The sequence below is a fragment of the Patella vulgata genome, chromosome 3 (genome assembly GCF_932274485.2).
Source record: "Patella vulgata chromosome 3, xgPatVulg1.2, whole genome shotgun sequence".
Classification (NCBI taxonomy): Eukaryota; Metazoa; Mollusca; class Gastropoda; family Patellidae; genus Patella; species Patella vulgata.
Genome location: NC_065881.2, coordinates 21,782,388 through 21,806,161, shown reverse-complemented (window position 1 = coordinate 21,806,161; position 23,774 = coordinate 21,782,388). Strand labels below are relative to the sequence as shown.

The 23,774-nt window shown below is 38.2% G+C and overlaps 1 protein-coding gene and 1 long non-coding RNA gene across 4 annotated transcripts; both read left to right on the top strand.

Moving 5' to 3' along the window:
• The first annotated feature begins 3,374 nt into the window (after positions 1-3,374).
• LOC126814385 (ectonucleotide pyrophosphatase/phosphodiesterase family member 5) lies at positions 3,375-20,136 on the top strand. Of its 3 annotated transcripts, XM_050539485.2 has the most exons (7): positions 3,375-3,531; positions 12,432-12,481; positions 13,967-14,214; positions 15,064-15,433; positions 15,819-15,939; positions 18,021-18,257; positions 18,926-20,136. In XM_050539485.2, exons 2-7 carry the CDS (start codon positions 12,453-12,455, stop codon positions 19,241-19,243), a joined length of 1,323 nt encoding a protein of 440 aa, XP_050395442.2. In that variant the 5' UTR covers positions 3,375-3,531; positions 12,432-12,452; the 3' UTR covers positions 19,244-20,136. The 3 variants fall into 3 exon arrangements, with proteins under 3 accessions (XP_050395442.2, XP_055955789.1, XP_055955788.1); XM_056099814.1 differs by lacking the exon at positions 12,432-12,481 and having other exon boundaries at positions 3,376-3,531; XM_056099813.1 differs by lacking the exons at positions 3,375-3,531; positions 12,432-12,481 and adding an exon at positions 12,212-12,355.
• Positions 20,137-21,057: 921 nt separating this feature from the next.
• On the top strand, positions 21,058-23,741 carry LOC130012260 (uncharacterized). Its single transcript, XR_008787652.1, has 3 exons — positions 21,058-21,197; positions 22,894-23,140; positions 23,607-23,741. It is a non-coding gene; the product is annotated as an uncharacterized LOC130012260 (long non-coding RNA).
• The last annotated feature ends 33 nt before the right edge of the window (positions 23,742-23,774 follow it).

Genomic DNA, 23,774 nt, shown 5'->3' with positions numbered 1-23,774 from the left:
TGAGTCAACGAGGAGAGAGAATTGTTAGTTGGATTCCTGACAGTAATAATAGAGTTATCTCCCTTCTAACATCAGCAACACAAGTATTATATCACAGTTTGGATTTTATTTAGTAACAATAATATTGTCCACATTAAGATTTTTTTAGAACAAAAGGACCCATGGCCCCGCTGCGCAAAAAGCAACAAATATACTTAAAGGGTCGCCATTTTTGAGATTATTCTTTTATTTTGAGTTTCTTTCGCCTGCATGATGCCAGAAAACATGGGAAGCAAATAAAAATGTAATTTTTGATACGGTACATGAAGTTTCACCATGCTATATACATATTCCCGAAGCAACGAGCGCGATTGAACGGGACATCTTATTATCAGGTTCACCGTGGATTGGTTTTTCAAAATAATTATATTTTCGTATGGGTCGAATTTTCGACTGGCCGAAGGCAGTCCCCTACTTTAATTATGGTATTGATTTATTTCAATTATATTATGTTACATTCATTATTCGTAATTTCTGAAATTATAATTAATTTTTAATCATTAATCGCATAAATTATATTTCTTTAATAAACGACTACCCCATGTTAGAGTGTATCATACCGTCATTCAGTTGTTTGAGTCAACAGAGCAGATTTTGCTGTGCCATAAGTCTGTTGGTCAGTTCTATTGCAAGAGATTAAAGGACTATAGCTGTTATCCGGTTATTTTAGCATTAGAAGTCACAGAGGTACAGTTCAACGCTTAAATATTTAGTAAGTTTCATGACAACATCAACGTCTCCGGGCAAGGGTTGAACTTCTCGGGCAAGGGCTAAAATTATCAGCTTTTCGGAGCAAGGGCTAAAGTTATCAACTTCTCGGGTAAAAAGGGTTGAATTTATTACATTTGCCATCATTTCTTTTTTGTTCTTGTTTTTTTTTACCACGGACAGACATCTCTTTCTCGCAAATCAACAAAAGAAGAAGGGGATCGATTAAGAGAGTTATGTTTCAAATGTGTAGCGGCATTTTCGCATGTCGTTAAAAACAATACTTTTGATTTGTTCGGATTTGAATATACACTTACATCGGATCTATTCCTCTTAGATTGTATGTCATCCCACACTGATCAGTAGTGAATATTCGCTAGGCCGCTACAATCACTGATAAGGATGCGACTTAATGAGTCTCAAATATTAACTTTTTTTCACCGACAAATTAAATTCTAAAACATTTTTTTGGATGTATTAGAAAAATAAATAAAGACGTTTGACGTATGTGTAGGTAAAAATTTATTTCCTATTTAGTGTAAATGGGTATTAAAATGACTAAAAGGCAGCATTCTGCCCGAAGCAGTAACGTCTTATGTGAACAATACAAGCGCCATTCAGTATGGTGGCTGAAAGCGCCCATTTAGATCGGCGTGTTTCTAGATACAACGCGAGAGTTGCCGTTAAGCCAGCACGACGAAAAAGGCGCCGATCGGCGACTTTTTCGTCGTACTAGCTTAACGGCGACCCGCGACTTTCACAACACGAGAGTCGTTTCGGAAGTTTATAGTTAGTTACATGCGGAATGGCTACATTTTACTTCTTGTATATAGACACAGATTACCAAATGTTTCTACGTCGTCACCCACCAATGTAGGGCGAAAGTTATTTTTAGTCTTTCTCTTCCTTTTCCCTTTCCCCCTTTTGCATGGCGATTTTTGGCGTAGAATCGAAGAATATGTTTGAAAATACATTTTCTGCTAGGTTTTGGTGAATATTCATGTTTTTGAGAGGTTGGTTAGGTTGAAATGTCGGGCCGAAAATTGCGAACCTCATACATGTACATGCTTTTGTGCAAGAGTTTACCACATGTGGCAGAAAGCGTTCTACCCAACGAAAATTTGGGAAAAAGTTAGAGCTGGTCCAAGATATGAGAATTAACATTAAATCAATGGGGAAATATTTAGTGATATAAAGACGTGTACATTTTAAATCTTATTCCAGTCTGTAACACTCATAAATTTTAATTTGCCCTAGTGTCACTGAAAATGTTGATATAGCTCGACAGCCCAAACCCATCCAAAATCTCCTCCATTCTGATTTTATATACAAGAAGTAAAATGTAGCCATTGCGCATGTAACTTACTATAAACTTCTAAGGCGAGAGTCGCCGTTAAGCCAGAGCGACGAAAAAGTCGCCGAAAAAGGCGCCGATTTTTTCGGCGCCTTTTTCGTCGCGTGGCTTAACGGCGACTCTCGTGTTGTAAAAGTCGCGGGTCGCCGTTAAGCTAGTACGACGAAAAAGTCGCGTTGTATTTAGAAACACGCCGATCTAAATGGACGCTTTCAGCCACCATAATTCAGCCAATGATTGACGCCGCGTGCGTGACGGCACGTGTTAAAGGCAGTCATCTTTTACAGAGATATTAGAAAACTCGTAATTCTCTGTAAAACAGATTGATGTCATCCCTCTCCGTGATAGTAGCGACTAAGCGAATATTTACTGCTGATCATTTTGCGGACCCTTATTCAAAATGATTGCTTAAAATAGGCCAAGGCTTGTAGGTGAGTCTAGGGTTATCTAAAATAAGATAGATTTATAAGAATTTAGACTGTAGCGAAATGTACAATTTTTAACCCACTTAAGATTTTGTGAGTCAAACATTTTGTAACTGCTGAATAAATTAATTAGTCTTCTAGACTAGTTTTATATACGGGCTTCTTTATACTCCCTATAACAGAGTGCAATGTGGGAAATTGTCAAGGGTTCTTTTACGTGCACGCCAATGTGTACACGCGACCTCGGTTTTTCGTCCCATCCAAACGGGGGGTGGGGGGGTTGGATGGCTGAATGGTTAGCGTGCGCGTGCTGTGTCATAAAGTCTGTCATTGAGTCGACTGGCGTGGTTTCGAATCCCCGGTTGTACGTGGCAAGGAGTAGGGTCGCCTGTCCAACCTCGTGGGTTTTCTCCGGGTCCTCCGGTTTCCTCACACTGCTAAAGACCCCTACGCGCTAGCGAATTATGTAAATAAAATTAAACCATATGTTAGTCCCGAAATGACCTAGTTTGTGTCGAGTGGACGTTAAACCCCATTTCTCCCTCTCCCTCCCATCCAAACGACTATAGACACCGTCCTTATCACACCCTCAGCCCTGTGCCACCGAGCAGAGAATTCAACCGCGCCTGGGAATTTCGAGGAATTTTCTCGGCTAAAACCGTGAGGGAACCCGACACCTCCCAATAGTTAGCGAGCCGGTGTCTCACTCACTGAGTCACCGTGGCTCCTATATATCCATCTCTATATGTTTATACCTGCAGTCAGAAATAACCCACTATAAGATAATATAGGACATTTAGAAGTAGAACGACTGTAAATAACACAGTCGTGTGGATACACAGACTCCTAAACTTATTCATATACAGGTATTTGAACGTTAAATAGTTATGTTTATAGCAGTATTGCTCTGTTGGTACTGACGTATCGTAGAACGCACCGTAGAACGCAGATTTGTTTACAATTAATACGCTTTCTGCCAGGTTCCTACTAAACTGCCACTGACCGGTAAGTCTAGTTATTTTTCAAATCTGTTTCGAGGAAAATTAATAGATAGACTGATCTTGTACAAAAACAAAGTGGCAAAATTTAATGATCAAGGGCACTATTTGCGCACCAGCAAATTTCATTTAGTTTGTAATGAAATGAAATGAAATGGGGTTTAACGGCCTACTGTTTTGTTCCGAACTGGGCTAATGAAGACGGGCATACGCCATACAGTGTGCTATGAGGAAAATTTTGCCCGGACAGCGGCACTACGGTCTATATATACTCTTATATCGAATTCCAACTGTCAAGGGATCTTTTACGCGCACGTCAATGTGTACACGGGACCTCGGTTTTTCGTTTCATCCGAACGACTGGACAGCTGTCCTTGTCAGGTTTAGTTTGTAATACCATGTTGGAAGAGATGAACTGGAAATTTTCACCAGAAGCCGACTTTGAGAAAATTATTCTAGGAAGCATTATTTGGATTGTACGATTAGTCAATACAGAATAAAGAAAACCCAGGGTCTTTTACGTGCACTTGATACATTCATGAGCTCATCGTTTATGAACACCGGTATCGCGGGTTGACACAGTACCTATTTTGGCTCAGTGCTATAATGTTTATACAGTTAAAAACAACGATATATTGGAAAGTGAAATGGTAGATGAAATGAAATGAAATTGGGTTTAACGTCCTATACTGTTCTGCTCCTATACTGGGCTAATGAAGACGGGGATACGCCATACAGTGTGCTATGAGGGAAATTTTGCCCGGGCAGCGGCACTATCGCCTACTCTTATAGCGAATTCGAACTGCCATGGGATCTTTTACGTGCATTCCAATGTATACACGGGACCTCGGTTTTTCGTCTCAACCGAAGGACTAGACAGATGTCCTTGTCAGGCCCTCCGCCCTGCATCACTGACAAGGGGAAACCACGTCGGAAAATCGGGATGAACTTTCTCGGCCAATGCAGGGATCGAACACCCGACCTCCAGGATACAATATATACACAGTATACACAGTATCTTAATACGGAGATAGTCGAGGGGTTAGGATACTGGACTCTCGACTAAAATTAAAATGTCACGGATTCGTATAGTTCCATCCGTGTATACTTGGCTAGCTCGAAAATCTGAAATCAAAGAAGAAAAGGAGGAATCGTCGCTGTCTGGGCATCGGCCACTTCATTATTATCCTACCTCGCATAACGCATGTAACCATAGAAACACAACTGACCATATGTTTATCTAATCCAAAGCACTGTATGTGATAAAGACAAGGGCAGTGACCGCCCTAGACTCTTAAAACCTTTAAGCCAAATTTTTAGCCAAATCAAAATTTTATTAGCCAATTCAGAAAGTTTTAGCCAAATATTTTATATCATTTTTATTCATATGTTTGTTAATTAAAAATGAAAATAAATGTGTGTGTGTTAGTTGTATTTTACGTCCGCTTCCACCGAGGTGATATCGCAGACAAAATAAATGTTTAATATATGTACTTTTATTTTATGATCAGTAGTGGAATATCGCGTTTTATCAGTGAAATAAAAGTGTTATTCCACTGGCTAGTTGTTTTTACCTAAAATGATTGTAAAATCATAAAATAAATAGAACATTTGTCGTTTGTCGTGAATAACATATTTTATTTCATCTCTAAGCAAGAAAACGTTTATATTTTCACTCATGCTACGCATTCGTGAAAATATAAGTTTTCTTGCTTCTCGATGAAATAAAATATGTTATTCACTCTAAAACGACAAATATCCTCTATATATAGTACACAAGAATATTATTTTATCTCCTTGTTCATGCAAAAGTTCACATTATTGAGAGAATGAATGCAGATAACAAAAAAATGTTTATAGGACGTACTTCACAGTCACATGATTTAATTTACTTAATGTCATAACAGAAAAGACACGACGATTCTTTTTAAGACACCGCTGATTTGAAATTTATGTCCGGTCCATCCATTTTTATAAGCATGAGGTCATTGAGGGTTAGCTCGACGGTCTCGGTTAAAGGTCTAATTTTTGTCCACATGTTGATGAAGCCAACGAAGGACTTGCGTCCGAGATGACACGCTCACTCACGGAAGTAGATTCTGGACTAACAGTAGTCGTAGGAAGGAAAAAGGAATCTATCCTTATTTTGGGTTTACTAGTATTAGTTGTCATTAATGTGCGTTTTATTTATTTGCTGCGTAAGTAAAGAAAACTTGTAGTGAAGCGAATGTAAACAACGCAGTGCCACACAAAAGGGGCGTAACTGTGTTTTATAGTCTCCAGACTCGATCTTTCGGTCGTTTTAATGCGTAATATTGTAACATTGACTGATTTGCGACTTGTAAGATTGAGACTAGAGTAATCAATGTACTAAAAATAGACACTCCATCGAGTCGATCGAAAGAAGCGTTTAACGAGACGATTTCAAGTTTAATATTAGCAGATTTACGAAATAACACTCTCTAAAATTCATTCGCCAAATTTTTCGCCAGTATCATCACTTTATTCGCCAATAAAAATAATTGTCGCCATTGGCGAATTGGCGAATGTCTAGGGCGGTCACTGCAAGGGTATGGGAGTAGCAAAAAGATAAAACAATTATCAGTTGTTATAAAATAGGTTACATACGAACATAGGGATCAAATAGATAATGTATCTAGTGCTTTTTCAATGAAGCCAGCCAAACCGGATATCATGTCTCACCGCCACTCCGGAACAATGTTTTCCATGGGATGCCCATTTAGTCGGTAGTTGGCTGCCAGAGGGTGTTCCCTAAACTTCTTTTATATATATAAAAAAAAATACTTGAAACACGATCTATATGGAATAAAAAATACTACATGCCTTTGTTGGTCAGAAATTATAGTCTAAAATATCTCCTTATAGTCAAATAATCTTGGCCATTTGAGTATGGAGATAGAGATATAAGTTTTACTGTTATTTGCATATATAGTGCGATAACGGACAAAGCCAACTGCCTATGGGATAATACTGGAGTGTTGTAACTTGTTGTAAAGTCACGTGTTTGTATTTTTCGCCATATATTTTATGTGTCAAGATGTCAGTCGTATGTCGAGATATATTAACCTGTATTTAAACATACATAATTGAAAAGCTAAATCTGCCTATTGCAAGTCTTTCTTTGGGCCTGAAATGTTATCTAAATTATTAATTAGACATTGATTAACTTATCCAGATCAGCAACTCTCGATGCCATCGCTAGCCTGCGATATTTAGCGGATTGAAATACATTTTGTGAAGGATGATTAAACTTAAAATTGAATAATCGAGACTTTGTTTTTTTATCGTACCGACTTCAGTAATGAAAATCGAGGCTAGCCTAAAATTCAAAGCTAATATTTCGGTTCAGAGTTGAGATATTTGATTGAAATTTTCAACATATTCTATTTACGTTAACTAATATAGCGAGAACTGTCAACTCTTTATCTAATCTCTCGTAAATCCTATTTAAAGAAACGTGTCTGTCAAACAAACAAATAATAGACCGGGAAAAGGTCCAAAGTTAATGTTGTGCTCGTCTCTCACTAGAAGTCATTAAACAGAAAAATCGGAGAGTCGCCATCAGAAATGGGTAACCGAGCGGAATCTCTCGCCCGTATTCCAGCACCCGGATTCGAGATCTAGTTAGCAGACATAATTCTCAGCGTACTCCAGCACGCCGATTCGAGATCAAGTTGGCAGACATATTCTCTAACCGTATTCCAGCTCCCGGATTCGAGATCAAGTTAGCAGACATATTCTCTCACCGTATTCCAGCACGCGGATTCGAGATCAAATTAGCAGACATATTCTCCCACCGTATTCCATTTCCAGCACTCCAGCGCCAAGAAAAACCTAGATATAATTATCACGAAAATAATTGTTACCGTTATATTAGAAAATAAAATTTTAAAACATATTAATGCAAAGTATTATGTAATAGATCCCCCGATCCCACCCCACACCCCAAAATGTACTATTCTCAGCGTACTCCAGCACGCCGATTCGAGATCAAGTTGGCAGACATATTCTCTAACCGTATTCCAGCTCCCGGATTCGAGATCAAGTTAGCAGACATATTCTCTCACCGTATTCCAGCACGCGGATTCGAGATCAAATTAGCAGACATATTCTCCCACCGTATTCCATTTCCAGCACTCCAGCGCCAAGAAAAACCTAGATATAATTATCACGAAAATAATTGTTACCGTTATATTAGAAAATAAAATTTTAAAACATATTAATGCAAAGTATTATGTAATAGATCCCCCGATCCCACCCCACACCCCAAAATGTACTATTACCGTAAACATACTAAACTATCGCACACTAGGCTAACTGAGCATGCAAAAAAGGGGTACGTCCATTTTGCATCAAAAAGTACACCAACCAGCTTTGGTGGGAAAATGTTTTTTGTTTCACGGAATCAAGAGATGAATAAACTACTAGAATACAAAATTTCAGAAGGCTCCTATGCTGGCGTTTCGAGATATATTACCGTGGGGAGAATCAGGTTAGGGTAGGCTCACTACGCACGTTATAACTTCTAAACTAGCTTTGGTGGCTTCAATATTTTTTTTCCACTAAATCGACAGATGAATAAGGTATGTACATGCCGAATTTCATTAACATTCGATGTTGGCGTATCGAGTTATACCACCGCAAAGTTCTTAGCACCGGGATTCGAGGTGGAGTTTGTGGGTTCAATAAACAAGGGGAACGCCCACGTTGCATCAAAAAACGACCCAAACCAGCTTTGGTGGGAAAATGTTTTTTATTTCACGGAATCAAGGGATGAATAAACTACTAGAATACAAAATTTCAGAAGGTTCCTGCTGGTGTTTCGAGATATATTACCGTAAACATACTAAACATATTGGAGAATCGGGTTAGGGTAGGCTAACTGCGCACGCAATAGCTTTGGTGGCTTCAATATCTTTATTTCACCAACTGGGCAGGTACATCAGGCATGAACATGCTAACTTTCATTAACTTTCTATGTTGGCGTATCGAGTTATACCACCGCAAAGTTCCTGGCACCCGGATTCGAGGTGGAGTTTGTGGGTTCAATAAACAACGGGTACGCCCACGCTGCATCAAAAAACGACCCCAACCAACTTTGGTGGGAAAATGTTTTTTATTTTAAGAAATCAAGGGATGAATAAACTATTAGAATACAAAATTTCAGAAGGTTCCTATGCTGGCGTTTCGAGATATATTACCGTAAACATACTAAACATACTAGAGAATCGGGTTAGGGTAGGCTCACTACGCACGTAATAACTTCTAAACTAGCTTTGGTAGCTTCAATATTTTTATTTCACCAACTGAACAGTTGCATAGGCCATGAACATGCCAAATTTAATTAACTTTCTATGTTGGCGTATCGAGTTATACCACCACAAAGTTCCTAGCACCCGGATTCGAGGCGGAGTTTGTGGGTTCAATAAACAACGGGTACACCCACACTGCATCAAAAAACGACCCAAACCAGCTTTGGTGGGAAAATGTTTTTTATTTCACGGAATCAAGGGATGAATAAACTGGCGTTTCGAGATATATTACCGTAAACATACTAAACATATTTGAGAATCGGGTTAGGGTAGGCTAATTGCGCACGCAATAACTTCTAAACTAGCTTTGGTGGCTTCAATATTTTTATTTCACCAACTGGACAGTTGCATAGGACATGAACATGCCAAATTTCATTAACTTTCTATGTTGGCGTATCGAGTTATACCACCGCAAAGTTCCTAGCACCCGGATTCGAGGTGGAGTTTGTGGGTTCAATAAACAACGGGCACGCCCACGCTGCGTCAAAAAACGACCCAAACCAGCTTTGGTGGGAAAATGTTTTTTATTTTACGGAATCAAGAGATGAATAAACTATTAGAATACAAAATTTCAGAAGGTTCCTATGCTGGCGTTTCGAGATATATTAACGTAAACATACTAAACATACTAGAGAATCGGGTTAGGGTAGGCTAACTGCGCACGCAATAACTTCTAAACTAGCTTTGGTGGCTTCAATATTTTTATTTCACCAACTTGACAGTGGCAAATGCCATGAATCCGGGTGCTAGGAACTTTGCGGTGGTATAAATCGATTGACCAAAATAGAAAGTTAATGAAATTTGGCATGTACATACCTTATTCATCTGTCGATTTAGTGGAAAAAAATATTGAAGCCACCAAAGCTAGTTTAGAAGTTATTGCGTGCGCAGTAAGCCTACCCCAAGCCGATTCCCCCATATGTTTAGTATGTTTACGGTAATATATCTCGAAACGCCAACATAGGAGCCTTCTGAAATTTTGTATTCTAATAGTTTTTTCATCCCTTGATTTCGTGAAATAAAAAACATTTTCCCACCAAAGCTGGTTTGGGTCGTTTTTTGACGCAGCGTGCGCGTACCCCTTGTTTATTGAACCCACAAACTCCACCTCGAATCCGGGTGCTAGGAACTTTGCGGTGGTATAACTCGATACGCCAACATAGACAGTTAATGAAATTCGGCATGTTCATGCCTTATGCTCCTGTTCCGTTGGTGAAATAAAGATATTGAAGCCACAAAAGCTAGTGTAGAAATTATTGCGTGCGTAGTCAGCCTACCCCAACCCCATATGTTTAGTATGTTTACGGTAATATATCTCGAAACGCCAGCATAGGAACCTTCTGAAATTTTGTATTCTAATAGTTTATTCATCCCTTATTTCCATGAAATAAAAAACATTTTCCCACCAAAGCTGGTTTGGGTCGTTTTTTGATGCAGCGTGGGTGTACCCGTTGTTTATTGAACCCACAAACTCCGCCTCGAATCCGGGTGCTAGGAACTTTGCGGTGGTATAACTCGATTCGCCAACATAGAAAGTTAATGAAATTTGGCATGTTCATGTCCTATGCAACTGTCCAGTTGATGAAATAAAAATATTGAAGCCACCAATGCTAGTTTAGAAGTTATTGCGTGCGCAGTCAGCCTACCCCAAGCCGATTCCCCAATATGTTTAGTATGTTTACGGTAATATCTCGAAACGCCAGCATAGGAGCCTTCTGAAATTTTGTATTCTAGTAGTTTATTCATTTCTTGATTCCGTGAAACAAAAAACATTTTCCCACTTAAGCTGGTTGGGGTACTTTTTGATGCAAAATGGACGTACCCCTTTTTTGCATGCTCAGTTAGACTAGTGTGCGATATTTTAGTATGTTTACGGTAATAGTACATTTTGGGGATGTGGGGTGGGATCGGGGGATCTATTACATAATATTTTGCATTAATATGTTTTAAAATTTTATTTTCTAAGGTAACAATTATTTTCGTGATAATTATATCTAGGTTTTTCTTGGCGCTAGGAATACGTGCGCTTACTTGATCTCGAATCCGAGTGCTGGAAATGGAATACGGTGAGAGAATATGTCTGCTAACTTGATCTCGAATCCGGGTGCTTGAATACCACACTGATCCGCAGTGAATATTTGCTTGGCCGCGACAATCACTGATAAGGATGACATTGATGCGGCTTAATGAGCTAGAAATATTAACTTTTTTCCTGCGACAAATTAAATTCTAAAACATTTTTTGTATATATTGGAAAAATAAATAAAGGCGTTTGACGTATTTGTAGGTAAAAATTATTTCCTATTTAGTGTAAATGGGTATTAAAATGACTAAAATGCAGCATTCTCTCCGAAGCAGTTATGTCTTTGGAAACAATGCACGCGTCATTCAGCCAATGATTCGTGCTGTGACAGCACGTGTTAAGGCAGTCATCTATGACAGAGGTATTATACGAGACTCGTAATTCTCTGTGAAACAGATTGCTGGAATACGGTTAGAGAATATATGTCTGCCAACTTGATCTCGAATCGGTATGCTGAAGTACGCTGAGAATTGTGTCTGCTAACTAGATCTCGAATCCGGGTGCTGGAATACGGGTGAGAGATTCCGCTCGGTAAAAGGGTATTGGTGTGCTCTGACCCTATAATGTATTATCCTTCGGTTCTCATGCTCATTTGTTTTCATATAGATTCCTTTTTGACCATTGACGTAAATATAATATGCCTATTAGAACCCATGCAGGCGGTAGAATGAACTAGAGCAGATGAGCAATGTGTTTGCTGCCATGAGAAATTTGTAAGGCCCGGTTTGACGCAATTGCCGATTTGGCTCGATTCCTTGGGTATGTGACTCGTGTTAATCAGGTACGTACATGTATCTGTTTAGTTCGTAGTTTTCGAATTGAAACGGGATCCGCAGCTGCTCAGTGAGTAAGACGCTGTCTCGCTAACCAAAAGCTCACGGTTTCGTCCCTCGAGATTTTTCCGGGACAAAGGAATAAGTATTCTTTTTCGGATGGAACGAAAAACCGAGATCCCATGTACTCGTTGATGTCGGGGCCTGCCAAAGAACCTGTCATTGGCGTGCACGTAAAAGATCCCTTGGCAGTGGAATTCGATATAAGAGTAGACCGTAGCGCCGCTGTCATGGCAAAATTTCCCGCGTAGTACACTGTATGGCGTATGCCCGTCTTCATTAGCCCAGTTGGAGCAGGACAATAAACTCCATTTCATTTTCAGTACTGTAGTGTTTATTATGTTTGCCTAACGGTTTACTGGCAAACAATCCTGTCTAAGGTCGTCTCTTGTTTGTAACTAAAAGGACATGTACCAAGTCAAATCGTGTACCGGGTTAAACCGCGACATTAGTAAATATTTCTGTTAATAAAGGTTTGCTTTTCGATAAGGAAGAGATTAAACGAGAAGATCCGTGTAGGTAGGAGTGACAGCTCGTAGATGTCATATTGATATTATACACAGCCAACATAATAATATACAGGTTTGTTTTATTACGTTTGTTTTATCACATTATATACACTTTATTTAATAACTTACGTTTGTTTTATCTATTGAAGACCGGAATATCTACAGTGTACATGTTTGTTAAATTGCTGAGAATATCCAGGTATTACATTACGTTACATATTCATTTACATAGAATTTGAATGTACACACCTTAAAATATACATAACCAAAGATACGTTCTCGAATGTTTATAAATTTAAATAAACGGAATAAATATTTGACTATTGTTAAACCGATCCCGTAATGTTATGTATGGTTAACTTGTGTATGACTATATATTAATACATTTATTTGAATATTTAGGCTATTACAATTTTATTGTGAAAGGAAAGAAAATTCTTTTAAATAGTATAATCATTGCCAAATATTGTGCTTTTCGTTTGAAAATTATATAAAATAGTATAAAGGTCCAAGAAATTATCCATGGCATCCATTTCCGACATCCCTAAAATATATGGATGATCGAAAGAATAGAATCCTACTGTTGTGCTAAAATATTGAGAAGGCACATCCTGTTTTAGGCAACCCATAATACACAGCTTTAGCTCCTTTAATAAAAGTTTAGATCGGCCAGGTTTACATTCATAAGACTAACAAATCCTGAAACTGGACACTTTTGGGAATTAATAATCACCAAGATACCTGGTCGCAAACACCCTTTACCGCTTGGGCTAGTGGGGCAACAATGCAATCCAACATATAGTGTACTTGCGTTTCTTATTTTTATTTCAAACAGTGAGTCTTAAGACATTCTTTTAGAAACGTCTTTTCAAAAAACTTGATCTGACACACCATTTAGAAAGATGATTTTGATTTGTAAGTAATTGGTTTTGCCGGTCACAGTATCCACATAGAACATGATGAAGAGGAAGCAGTTAAATCTTCATGCAGTGATGGCCATGTATTTGAATCTCAATGAAAGTAACGATGCGTGATTTTCATTTTTTCACGGCTTAATCCGTGCTAATACGTACTCACATTGATTATTTAAAACTTTATTAAGAAAACAAAACCAAAATCACAAGAGAATCGCAGATTTATAACAGGCCCATCTATTTGTTTTACGGCAGGGGGGTTGGATGGCTGTATGGTTAGCACGTGCGTGCTGTATCATAAAGTCTGTCATTGAGTCAACTGGCGTGGTTTCGAATTCCCGGTTGTACGTGACAAGGAGTAGGGTCGCCTGTCCAACTTCGTGGGTTTTCTCCGGGTCCTCCGGTTTGCTGCTACTACTAAAGACCCCTACGCGCAAGCGAATTATGGAAATAAAATTGAACCATATGTTAGTCCCGAAATGACCTAGTTTGTGTCGAGTGGACGTTTAAACCCCATTTCTCTCTCTCTCTCTCTTTCTTGTTTTACGGCAGATAAAAATGGCAACTGCTTTTTTAATTGTTACTTAGGGAGCAGCATAGCTCGATGGAATTTCCAGTTCGTCATATCTTTGTAAAAACTGAACGGAATTGAACTATTTTCGGACTGATATTCCTATTATAGATTCAACTTTCACAATATTGTAGTTCTCAAGGAATTCTATGGCACTAAGCAGCTTGTTAGTATCAAAATGTGTTATTTTTCTTTACAGATACAAGACAAGTAAGATGATCTGGAATTACATCGTTTTAATCCTCTGTTTACCAGCCTTCTCATCCGGTAATGAACGAACGAAGAAGGTTCTACTAATCTCCATGGATGGATTTAGATGGGATTATCTAGATATGGTTCCAGATTTACCCAACATCAAAAAGATGGCGGATAAGGGTGTTAAATTGCAGTATGTAAACAACACTTTTATCACAACCACTTTTGCTACACATTACTCCATAGCAACAGGTAAGATTACACGTTACTCCATAGCAACATGTACCTTAACATAATACTCCATAGCAACATGTACATCTACACGATACTCCATAGCAACATGTTTGTCTACACAATACTCCATAGTAACAGGTATGTCTACCCAGTACCCTAGAACAACAGGAGGCATGCTGGTGTGAAAATATACCATATTGATCGACGTTCAAGGATACACATTAAAATTTTTCCATTGACAATGTGATAGGTAAGTTTATACATAGTAACAGATAGGATTTTACACAGTCCTCTTCAAACAAATTGAAAGTAGACTTGGGGCGGGAGCACTGGCAATTGGTATGGAAGAGGTCTGACGCCCCCAGAAAATTGGCTTCGGTATACAACAGACATTTAGAATTGTAAACAAAGTACAGAAATGTTGTATTCAACAGTTCTTCATTAAGAAATAAAACGGATCTGGTTTAAGCAAACCAAATGTTTATTACTCCATCTTGGCGCATTTTTTTCAAAAATCGGTTTCTGGTAGTAGGGATCATATAGGCGATATTCTGAGGACAAATCCAGCCACAAGGTTTATTTGGTCGATTTTACTTAGAAGCAGAAGTTCGTATGTCTGAAAACAGATTTAAACCACTTTAGATTAAGTATGACACCACTCTTTAAACAGCTAATACAACAATATCATGAATTCGATATTATGAGGACAATTTGCAGCCCCAAGGTTTGTTTGGTCGATTCTACTTAGAAGCAAGTACCTGAAAACAGATTTAGATTGAGTATGACACCACAATTTAAACAGCTAATACAACAAATTTGATACGTTTGATGGCGTTCTGACTATAAGGTGAGATTTGTTTTATTCAGGTTTGTGGGAAGAGCACCATGGAATTGTTGGTAATCAAATGTATGATCCCGTATTTAAAGAAAAATTTAGTTATGGTCCAAATATAGAAAAATGGTGGAACGGGGGAGAACCAATCTGGATAACAGCAACTAAGCAAAAGTTGAAAACGGCTACTTATTTCTGGCCCGGAAGCGAGGTTGAACTTCAAGGCCTACGACCGACTTTCTGGAAGCCGTATAACAAATCTGTCCCGTTCCAGGAACGATTGGACACTGTTGTCAATTGGTTCCAAAATGAAAATGTTGACATGGCTACCCTGTACTTCTATGAACCGGACAGTACCGGGCATTCGTATGGACCTTACTCTGAGGAGGTCAAAGATAAAGTTAGGTATGTATACCTTAGGGAGCATCAATTCTCCATATTTTAAAACATATTTGAGAGTTAACCTATCCTTGAAATTGATTTTTGTTTCGCTTTGATAAGAATACAATGACTTACATAAAAATACAATGACTTACATAAGAATACAATGACTTATATAAAACAATGCTTTAATTTTAAGGGCTAGAAATGGGGAACTTGTCGGTCTTTTAAAAATAGTAACTGACAGAAGAGTTTGTTTATATGTGCATTGTCTATGTGCACAATTGACCATAGGTTGTCGTCAGCCCAGAACAACTCGGGTATGCTATATTCTCATAATTATTGACTGTGTTCAGGGGATATGGCATAAATCTTTCCATGATTGGGTAATAAAGAATCTATTTTACAGATATATGGACGGCGTCCTGGGAAATCTAATGTCTCAACTTAAAGAAGCTGGTGTTTTAGACACGTTGAATATAATATTAACCAGCGATCATGGTATGACTGCCGTTAACAAAACCACTCGCGTAAGTAAATGGTTTCATCGTCCACAATAAGTACGCCTTTTTAATAAACACATAGAAAGCGCATCTTTTCTTGGGTCCCTTATATTAAAGTGGGATTCGTTTAAAATTGACTACTAATTCGTCAGATATAACGAAAAAACATTGAAAGTTTGTGATGGGAGAGGAGGCGCAAAACTGGAATCGCAAATATAGTATTCGAGTTCCAAACCCGGATTTTCTTGTCATGTCTGGCACGAAAATCCGAGGTTTACCTATAAACACAATAGGGTGAATCAGTAGAAATTCCAAAGTGGATAAGGCGCTGGCTCGCTAGCTTGGTGGCCGCGTGTTCTATCCCTGCATTGACCGAGAAACTGCATCGGGATTTTCCAACGTGGTTTTTCCTTGTCAGTGGTGCAGGACGGACGGTCTGACAAGGACAGCTGTCTAGTCTACCGGATGGGACAAACATCCGAGGTCCCGTGTATACATTGGCGTGCACGTAAAAGATTCCATGGCAGTTGGATATAAGAAAATAGGTCATAGTGCCGCTGGAAGGCAAAATTTCCCTCATAGCACAGTGTATGGCGTATGCCCGTCTTCATTAGCCCAGTATAGGAGCAGAATAGTAGGATGTTTAACCTCTTTTCATTAAATGTTTTCTCAACATTGCAGGCGTGATTATGGAAATGCAAAAAGAACTAGTACGGTTTATTTCTTATTGTACGGCTTTAGCCAGTGTTTAGTAGATATTAATTCTTAACAAGCCAACAGCGAGGCTGATGTCTCCCGCCGAAATCCCAAAATAAATAGATGACACGCATTTATTTTTTTTCAAAAGCATCTCTATCAGATAGAATCAAGATTATCTTGTCTCAAAGCATCGACCAATGAAATTGATTAGCTCTGCTTAGCTTTAGCTCGAAATGTTAATCATTGAACTCATTCAAGACATTCACCTAATGAACATCTACATCAAGTTTAAATATTCTACCACAATTAAAAGCAGAGTTTTTATGATCCAAAGTCTTGACCAATCAAATTGCTTATCGCTCCTTAGCCTAAGCAGAAAATTCGCCCCATTGCTCTCACTTCATTATAACCAAAGTTATCGTGCCCCAAAGCATCAATCAATCAGATTGCTTATCTCTGCTAACCGTAAGCAGGCAATGTTCGTCATCGAACTCCATCAAGGCATTCACCTAATGAATGCCTACACCAAGTTTGAACATTCTAGCTCAATTAGAAGGAGAGTTATAGCGTTCCAAAGTCCCGACCAATCAAATTGCTTATCGCTCTGCTTACCCTACGCGGAAAATGTTCATTACCGAACTTAGTCAAGACATTGATGTAATAAAGCTATACACAAAGTGTCCTCACTCTCACTTATTTAGAACTAAAGTTATCGTGTCCCAAAGCATCAACCAATCAAATTGCTTATCTCTGCTTACCCTAAGCAGAAAACTCTCATCTTCGAAGTCCATCAAGGAATTCACCTAATAGTGTGAACATTCTAACTCAATTAGAATGAGAGTTATTAGAACTAATGTTATCGTGTCACAAAGCATCAACAAATTGCTTATCGCTGCTTACCCTAAGCAGAAAATGCTCATCTTAGAACGCCATCAAGGTATTGACCTAATAAACACTTGCACCAAGTTTGGACATTCTAGCTCAATTAGAAAGAGAGTTATTGTGTCCCAATAAGTGTGACGGACAGACAGACGGATGGGCGGACGGACGGACGGACAGACAAACGGACGAACCCATTTTAATAGTCCCCTGTTTTCTTCGAAAGTCGGCAAAAAGGGATTAAAAACGACTTATTTCTCAATTGGTGGGGGGGGGGAGAGGGGTTTAACGCCAACTCTTTAGATCGTAGGGTCTGTCATTAAGTGATGTGGTTTCGATCCACAAGGGGTAAAGACGCCTGCCCAACCCCATAGCTCATAGGTATTCTCTGGAACCCCCGGTTTGCTCCAACAGCTAAAAAACTTTTGGCGGAAGCGAATTGGTGAAATAAACGTGAACCATGTCCAAAAATGACCTAGTTTGTGTCGAGTTGAATTTAACCTTATTTCTATCTCGCTCTCTTTTTTCAGTTAATTGATATCTCCAACTATGTAAATATGTCGGACATTGTCAGGATGCCGGACAAGGGAGCAATTATGCAGATTGAACCTGTTGCTGGTAGAGAACAGGCTGTTTATGATGGTTTGAAAAATGCCCATCCGAACATGACCGTTTATTTGAAGAATGATATCCCAGAACATTTCCATTTTAAAAACCATAGGAGAATCATGCCTATACTTGCTATAGCTTCCGACGGCTGGTTAATAGTAAGTTTATTATTTTGAGAGATTTTTGTAATTGTTGGGGATATTTCTGGGTTTATGTTAGTAGAGATAGCCGTGGTCACTTAGCGATTAAGGCTTTGGCTCGTTTAACCAGGAAAATTTTACCTCGTGGTACACTGCATGTCGTATTCCTGTCTTCATTGGTGCAGAAAGGTTATGGCGTTAAACCCTGTATACATGCATGGTAGTAGACTCGAGAAAAAAAACGCTTTTTTTTTCCGCGCATATTTTCTCTTTCGCAGACACGCTTACATGGAAACGGTTCCTTTACATTTGCTTCATAGGGCCTGTCGATTTTTTTGCCGGCGGAAACGCGCGCTTAAACACGTACATTGAAATCTGAGAGCTTGTTATTTACACAGTCCTGTAAGACAGTCAACACTGTTTATGGATACCAATTACTGAGTTCATGGGATCTTTTAACGCTTTCGGTTGTTAATTCAATCAAATAGTTATTGATGCTAGCTCATCGCAAAGCCGAAATTCGGAGTTGCTTAAAACTTTGGGATACCAACGATTATCTTGGTGTTGTGTGCTGGTTTGATGAAGTGTTTCTCATCATCTTTCAGTTCCCCCATTTTTCCCCTTTTTCTTAAAAGATAAATTAATGGTCTTGTCAAATTTTGACAAAGTTTTTCTTTTTCTTACAGGATCATGGGCCACTAAGCTGGGATCCACATGGGCAACATGGTTACGATAATCGACTATTAGACATGCGTCCTATCTTCCTAGCTCAGGGCCCTAATTTTAAGAAGAACATGACGGCCCATTCCATCAATTCTGTTGATATTTATCCAATGATCTGTGAATTATTAGACATTAAACCAGCTCCACATAACGGAACGTTAGATATAGTGTCTAACCTTCTAAATATTTCAGTAAAAGATATCAACGGAGGTAATAAAAGGGAAACAACTCTAATTACCATAGTTGTGATGGTGGTTCTGAGCTCCGCTTGTACCTTTTAAATAGACATATAATAGCAAGACCTTTATTATCTTAGTTATTTCTGTAATAAGAAGTTGATGTTGTTTTTTTTTTCTAAATTTAAAATCTCCATAGAATAAGCGCTACACATAGCTAAATAAATTTGTCGTTTTGTAATAACCAAATCTGATCTTGAATGAATTTACATCCGTCTATATTTAAGAGCTCATAATATAGTCATCTAGGTTTGGCGATTTGCTTGAGAGATTTCAAACGAAGTCTTACTTGTGGTGACAGATTTTGACTGAACTTGCAAAAAAGGTAGGCTATAACCATCTTTCTTCTGGTGACAGATTTAGCTTAAACTCGCTGGAAAGGTATAGCCATTTTTTCGCTATTTTTGTAATAAATTTATAAATGTTTTAATTAAATACGCATTATGTAAGAGCTAAATCAGCCTATTGCAGTCTTATTTTGGCTTCAGGAGATATTAAAACTATTATCTAGACATTTATTCACTCTAGAACATCGGATGGCGGAGATTTAAACGGATTAAAACATGGTCGCCATCTTATGATTTAATAATTACTCTAGAACAATTAAAACACATAACATAGCTAGGTTTTTGTTCGTTGTTTTGTAATAAATTAATGTTTTTATTAATTACCTTAGAACAAGTAAAACACATAACATAGCAAAAATTATTTTTCGTTATTTTTGTAATAAAATTTATTAATAGAACACCGTTTTTATGGGATACAATCACTAGTTTTATTAAAAAATCACGACGTTTCAACCAGTATCCCCTTATCGTTATCAAGCACAATGGCATATATAGTAAACTTAATGTGTTTCCCGATCCTAAATGCCACTCAAAGATTATTAAATTTATGTATTTATTAATTGCTCTTGAACAAGTAAAACACATATGGTAAACCGATGTATTTTCTTTTTTACTTTTTTTTTTGTTCTTTGTCGAAGCCACAGAAAACTGTTACGATTTAGAGTACGTTTTGCTGTTAAAATTATTTACAGTTTTATCCCTAGCTACCAGTAAAGCAGCCTTCGCGTCTAAAGAGGGGAGTTAAATGGGGTTATCCCAATGGTCTTGACGACGGTGGTAGTCTTCTGAATGGAATGGCGATGGTCTGCCAATTGATGTCACGAGTGAGAATGTCACAAATTAAACAATAATAAGGGCGATAATCCGAATAAAATTTTGGAGAAATCTAAAAATTGATAAATAAAGTGCTGTGAGCAAATAGGCGCTAGGCCGAACAACGAGAACATTGGGGCAGTACCAAGGGCTAAAACTCTACTCTTAATAGTAAGTGCAGGGGAACTAGAATTCAATGGAAGGGAAGGGATCCTTTCATGACTAATAGTGAGTATCAAATACTATGCCCAAGTGTAACGTCCCCTCCACACTAACTAGGTCAATAATTCGCTTGCACGTAAGGGACTTTAGATGTGAGACGAAACCGGGGAAACTCCTCGAGGTTGGCCCATTCGGCCACCCAACTCCCTATTTCCCCGATGAGCCACACGACTGTTTCGCCTGGTCATTAAAATTTTCTAGTTTGTTTTATCACGATTTACATAATGATAGAAGACATAAGAAAACGGCATGTTAAGAAATCGTCGTGTTTAGAAAATCGATAGGGTAAACGATCCCTTGGAGTTTATGTATTAGCCATCGGTTCTCATGCTCTGTTTATGAAATGTAAATATTCAGTATTTGTTTTCGTATAGATCTATTGATTCTTTGACATACAATGACATAAGAAATTTATAAGCCCTAAGATCATATGTTGCGGTTTGAATCTGTAATAGAGACTTGAATGAGTAGGCATTATGTACGTCTACCATTTTCCACGCATTTATATCTAGGCTATAAGGTGAGGATGAGATTAAACGAGAAGATCCGTGTAGAAATGAGTGACAGCTCGTAGATGTCATATTGATATTATACACAGCCAACATAATAATATACAGGTTTGTTTCATTACGTTTCTATTACATTATTACGATTACGATAAACACAGTTTCTTATATATGTAACCAGCGGTTGCCAAGAAAAATACGCCCACATTTTGTAAGAGTTGGATAGAGAACAAGCTAAAAAACCAAAATGCGACTTTTGGTACCATCAGGGGCCATAATTCTTGAATTTACGGTCTGATATACACGAATATCGAAAAGAACTGAGATCTTTTGGATATAATCATAATGCTCCACGAAATTATACAAGGTATCAGTTTCCGACATCCCTCTGTTAAAATATTGAGAAGGCACATCCTGTTTTAGGCAATCCATAATACACAGCTTTATTTTGTATATATCAAGAAATTGGTTGACAGGGGATATTTTAGTTTTGATAGGGTGCTTATTTATCTATCGTTGTCTTGTTTAGTCCCTTTCAATTGTTATGAAATGATGACAATCTTCTGTACAGTATATGGTATAAAATCTTTCTACTACGGAATTTAAGCCTATTCGGACTGACATCCCTACTAGAGATTCAACTTTCACAATATTGTAGTTCGCAAGGAATTCCATGGCACTAATCAGCTTGTTAGTATCAAAATGTGTGGACAAGATGTATTATTATACGCCCACATTTTCACGTGGGCGTATATTGTCGTTGCCCTTGTCCGTCCGTCCATAATTGTTTGTGGACACTCTACAGGCCACAATTCTTATCTGATTTTGACGAAACTTGAAATATAGGTTTATCTCCAAAAGATCTCGGTTGCTTTCGATATTGGCATGTATTGGACTGAAACTTCATGGATTATGGCCCCTGATCGTACGAAAAATCACGTTTTTAGCTTGTGGACCCTATAGAGGTCACAATTTTTATCCGATTTTGTTGAAACTTGAAATGTAAGTTTATAACCCAAAGATCTCGGTTTCGTCCGATATTCGCGCATATCGGATCGTAACTGCCTGTATTATGGCCCCTGATTGTACAAAAAATAGCGTTTTCAGCTTGTGGACCATATAGAGGTCATAATTTTTATTCGATTTAAAAAACCGTTTTAGTATATCACCGTTACACCCTAAGGATGGTTGAGTTCGAATTTCGTGAAAATCGGCCCAAAACTGACTGACAAAATGGCCGCCCCTCGTTCTCAAATAGCGTAAAAATATGGTATATCAAGGTTGTGGAGCCTCTAGAGGTCACAATTTTCTTCTAATTTTGATGAAACTTGAAATTTAAGTTTATAACCCAAAGATCTCGGTTCCTCTCAACATTTGCGCATATCGGACTGTCACTTCCTGAATTATGGCCCCTGATTGTACGATAAATCACGTCTTTAGCTTCTGGACCCTATAGCGGTCATAATTTTTATGCGATTTAAAAAAACGTTTGAATATATCACCTTTACACCCTAAGGATGGTTGAGTTCGTATTTCGTGAAAATCGGACCAAAATGGCCGCCCCTCGTTCTCAAATAGCGTAAAAATATGGTATATCAAGGTTTTGGTTTTGATGAAACTTGAAATGTAAGTTTATAACCCAAAGAACTTGGCTCCTTTCGATATTTGCGCATATCGGATTGCAACTTCCTGAATAATTATGGCCCCTGATTGTACGAAAAATCGCTTTTTGTTTAGCTTGTTCTCTATCCATCTCTTGCAAAATGTGGGCGTATCCTGCCTGGCAGCCGCTGGTTTTTCTTTACAGATACAAGACAAGTAAGATGATCTGGAATTACATCGTTTTAATCTCTGTTTACCAGCCTTCTCATCCGGTAATGAACGAACGAAGAAGGTTCTACTAATCTCCATGGATGAATTTAGATGGGATTATCTAGATATGGTTCTAGATTTACCCAACATCAACAAGATGGCGGGTAATGGGGTGAAATTGCAGTATGTAAACAACACTTTTATCACAACCACTTTTGCTACACATTACTCCATAGCAACGGGTAAGATTACACAATGCTCCATAGCAACATGTACCTCAACATAATACTCCATAGCAACATGTACGTCTGGAAGAGGTCTGATACCCCCAGAAAATTGGCTTCGGTATGCAACAGACATTTAGAATTGTAAACTAGGTACAGAAATGTTGTAAGCAACAGTTTTTCATTAAAAAATAAACCGAATCTAATTTAGGCAAACCAAATGTTTATTACTCCATCTTGGCGCATGTTTTTCAAAAATCCGTTTCTGGTAGTCGGGATCATATAGGCGATATTATGAGGACAAATCCAGCCACAAGGTTTATTTGGTCGATTTTACTTAGAAGCAGAAGTTCATATGCCTGAAAACAGATTTAAACCACTTTAGATTAAGTATGACACCACTCTTTAAACAGCTAATACAACAAATTTGATACGTTTGATGGCGTTCTGACTATAAGGTGAGATTTTTTTTTTTTTCTTTCAGGATTGTGGGAAGAGCACCATGGAATTGTTGGTAATCAAATGTATGATCCCGTGTTTAACGAGGAATTTAGTTATGGTCCAAATATAGAAAAATGGTGGAACGGGGGAGAACCAATCTGGATAACAGCAACTAAACAAAAGTTGAAAACAGCTACTTATTTCTGGCCCG

What these genes read in the sequence shown, in the direction of transcription:
- LOC126814385 (XM_050539485.2), top strand. Translation starts at nt 12,453, where the DNA reads ATGTTTGTTAAATTGCTGAGAATATCCAG. An exon ending in GAGGTCAAAGATAAAGTTAG is followed by an intron (nt 15,434 to 15,818) that starts GTATGTATACCT and finishes TCTATTTTACAG; the next exon opens with ATATATGGACGGCGTCCTGG. An exon ending in CTTCCGACGGCTGGTTAATA is followed by an intron (nt 18,258 to 18,925) that starts GTAAGTTTATTA and finishes TTTTTCTTACAG; the next exon opens with GATCATGGGCCACTAAGCTG.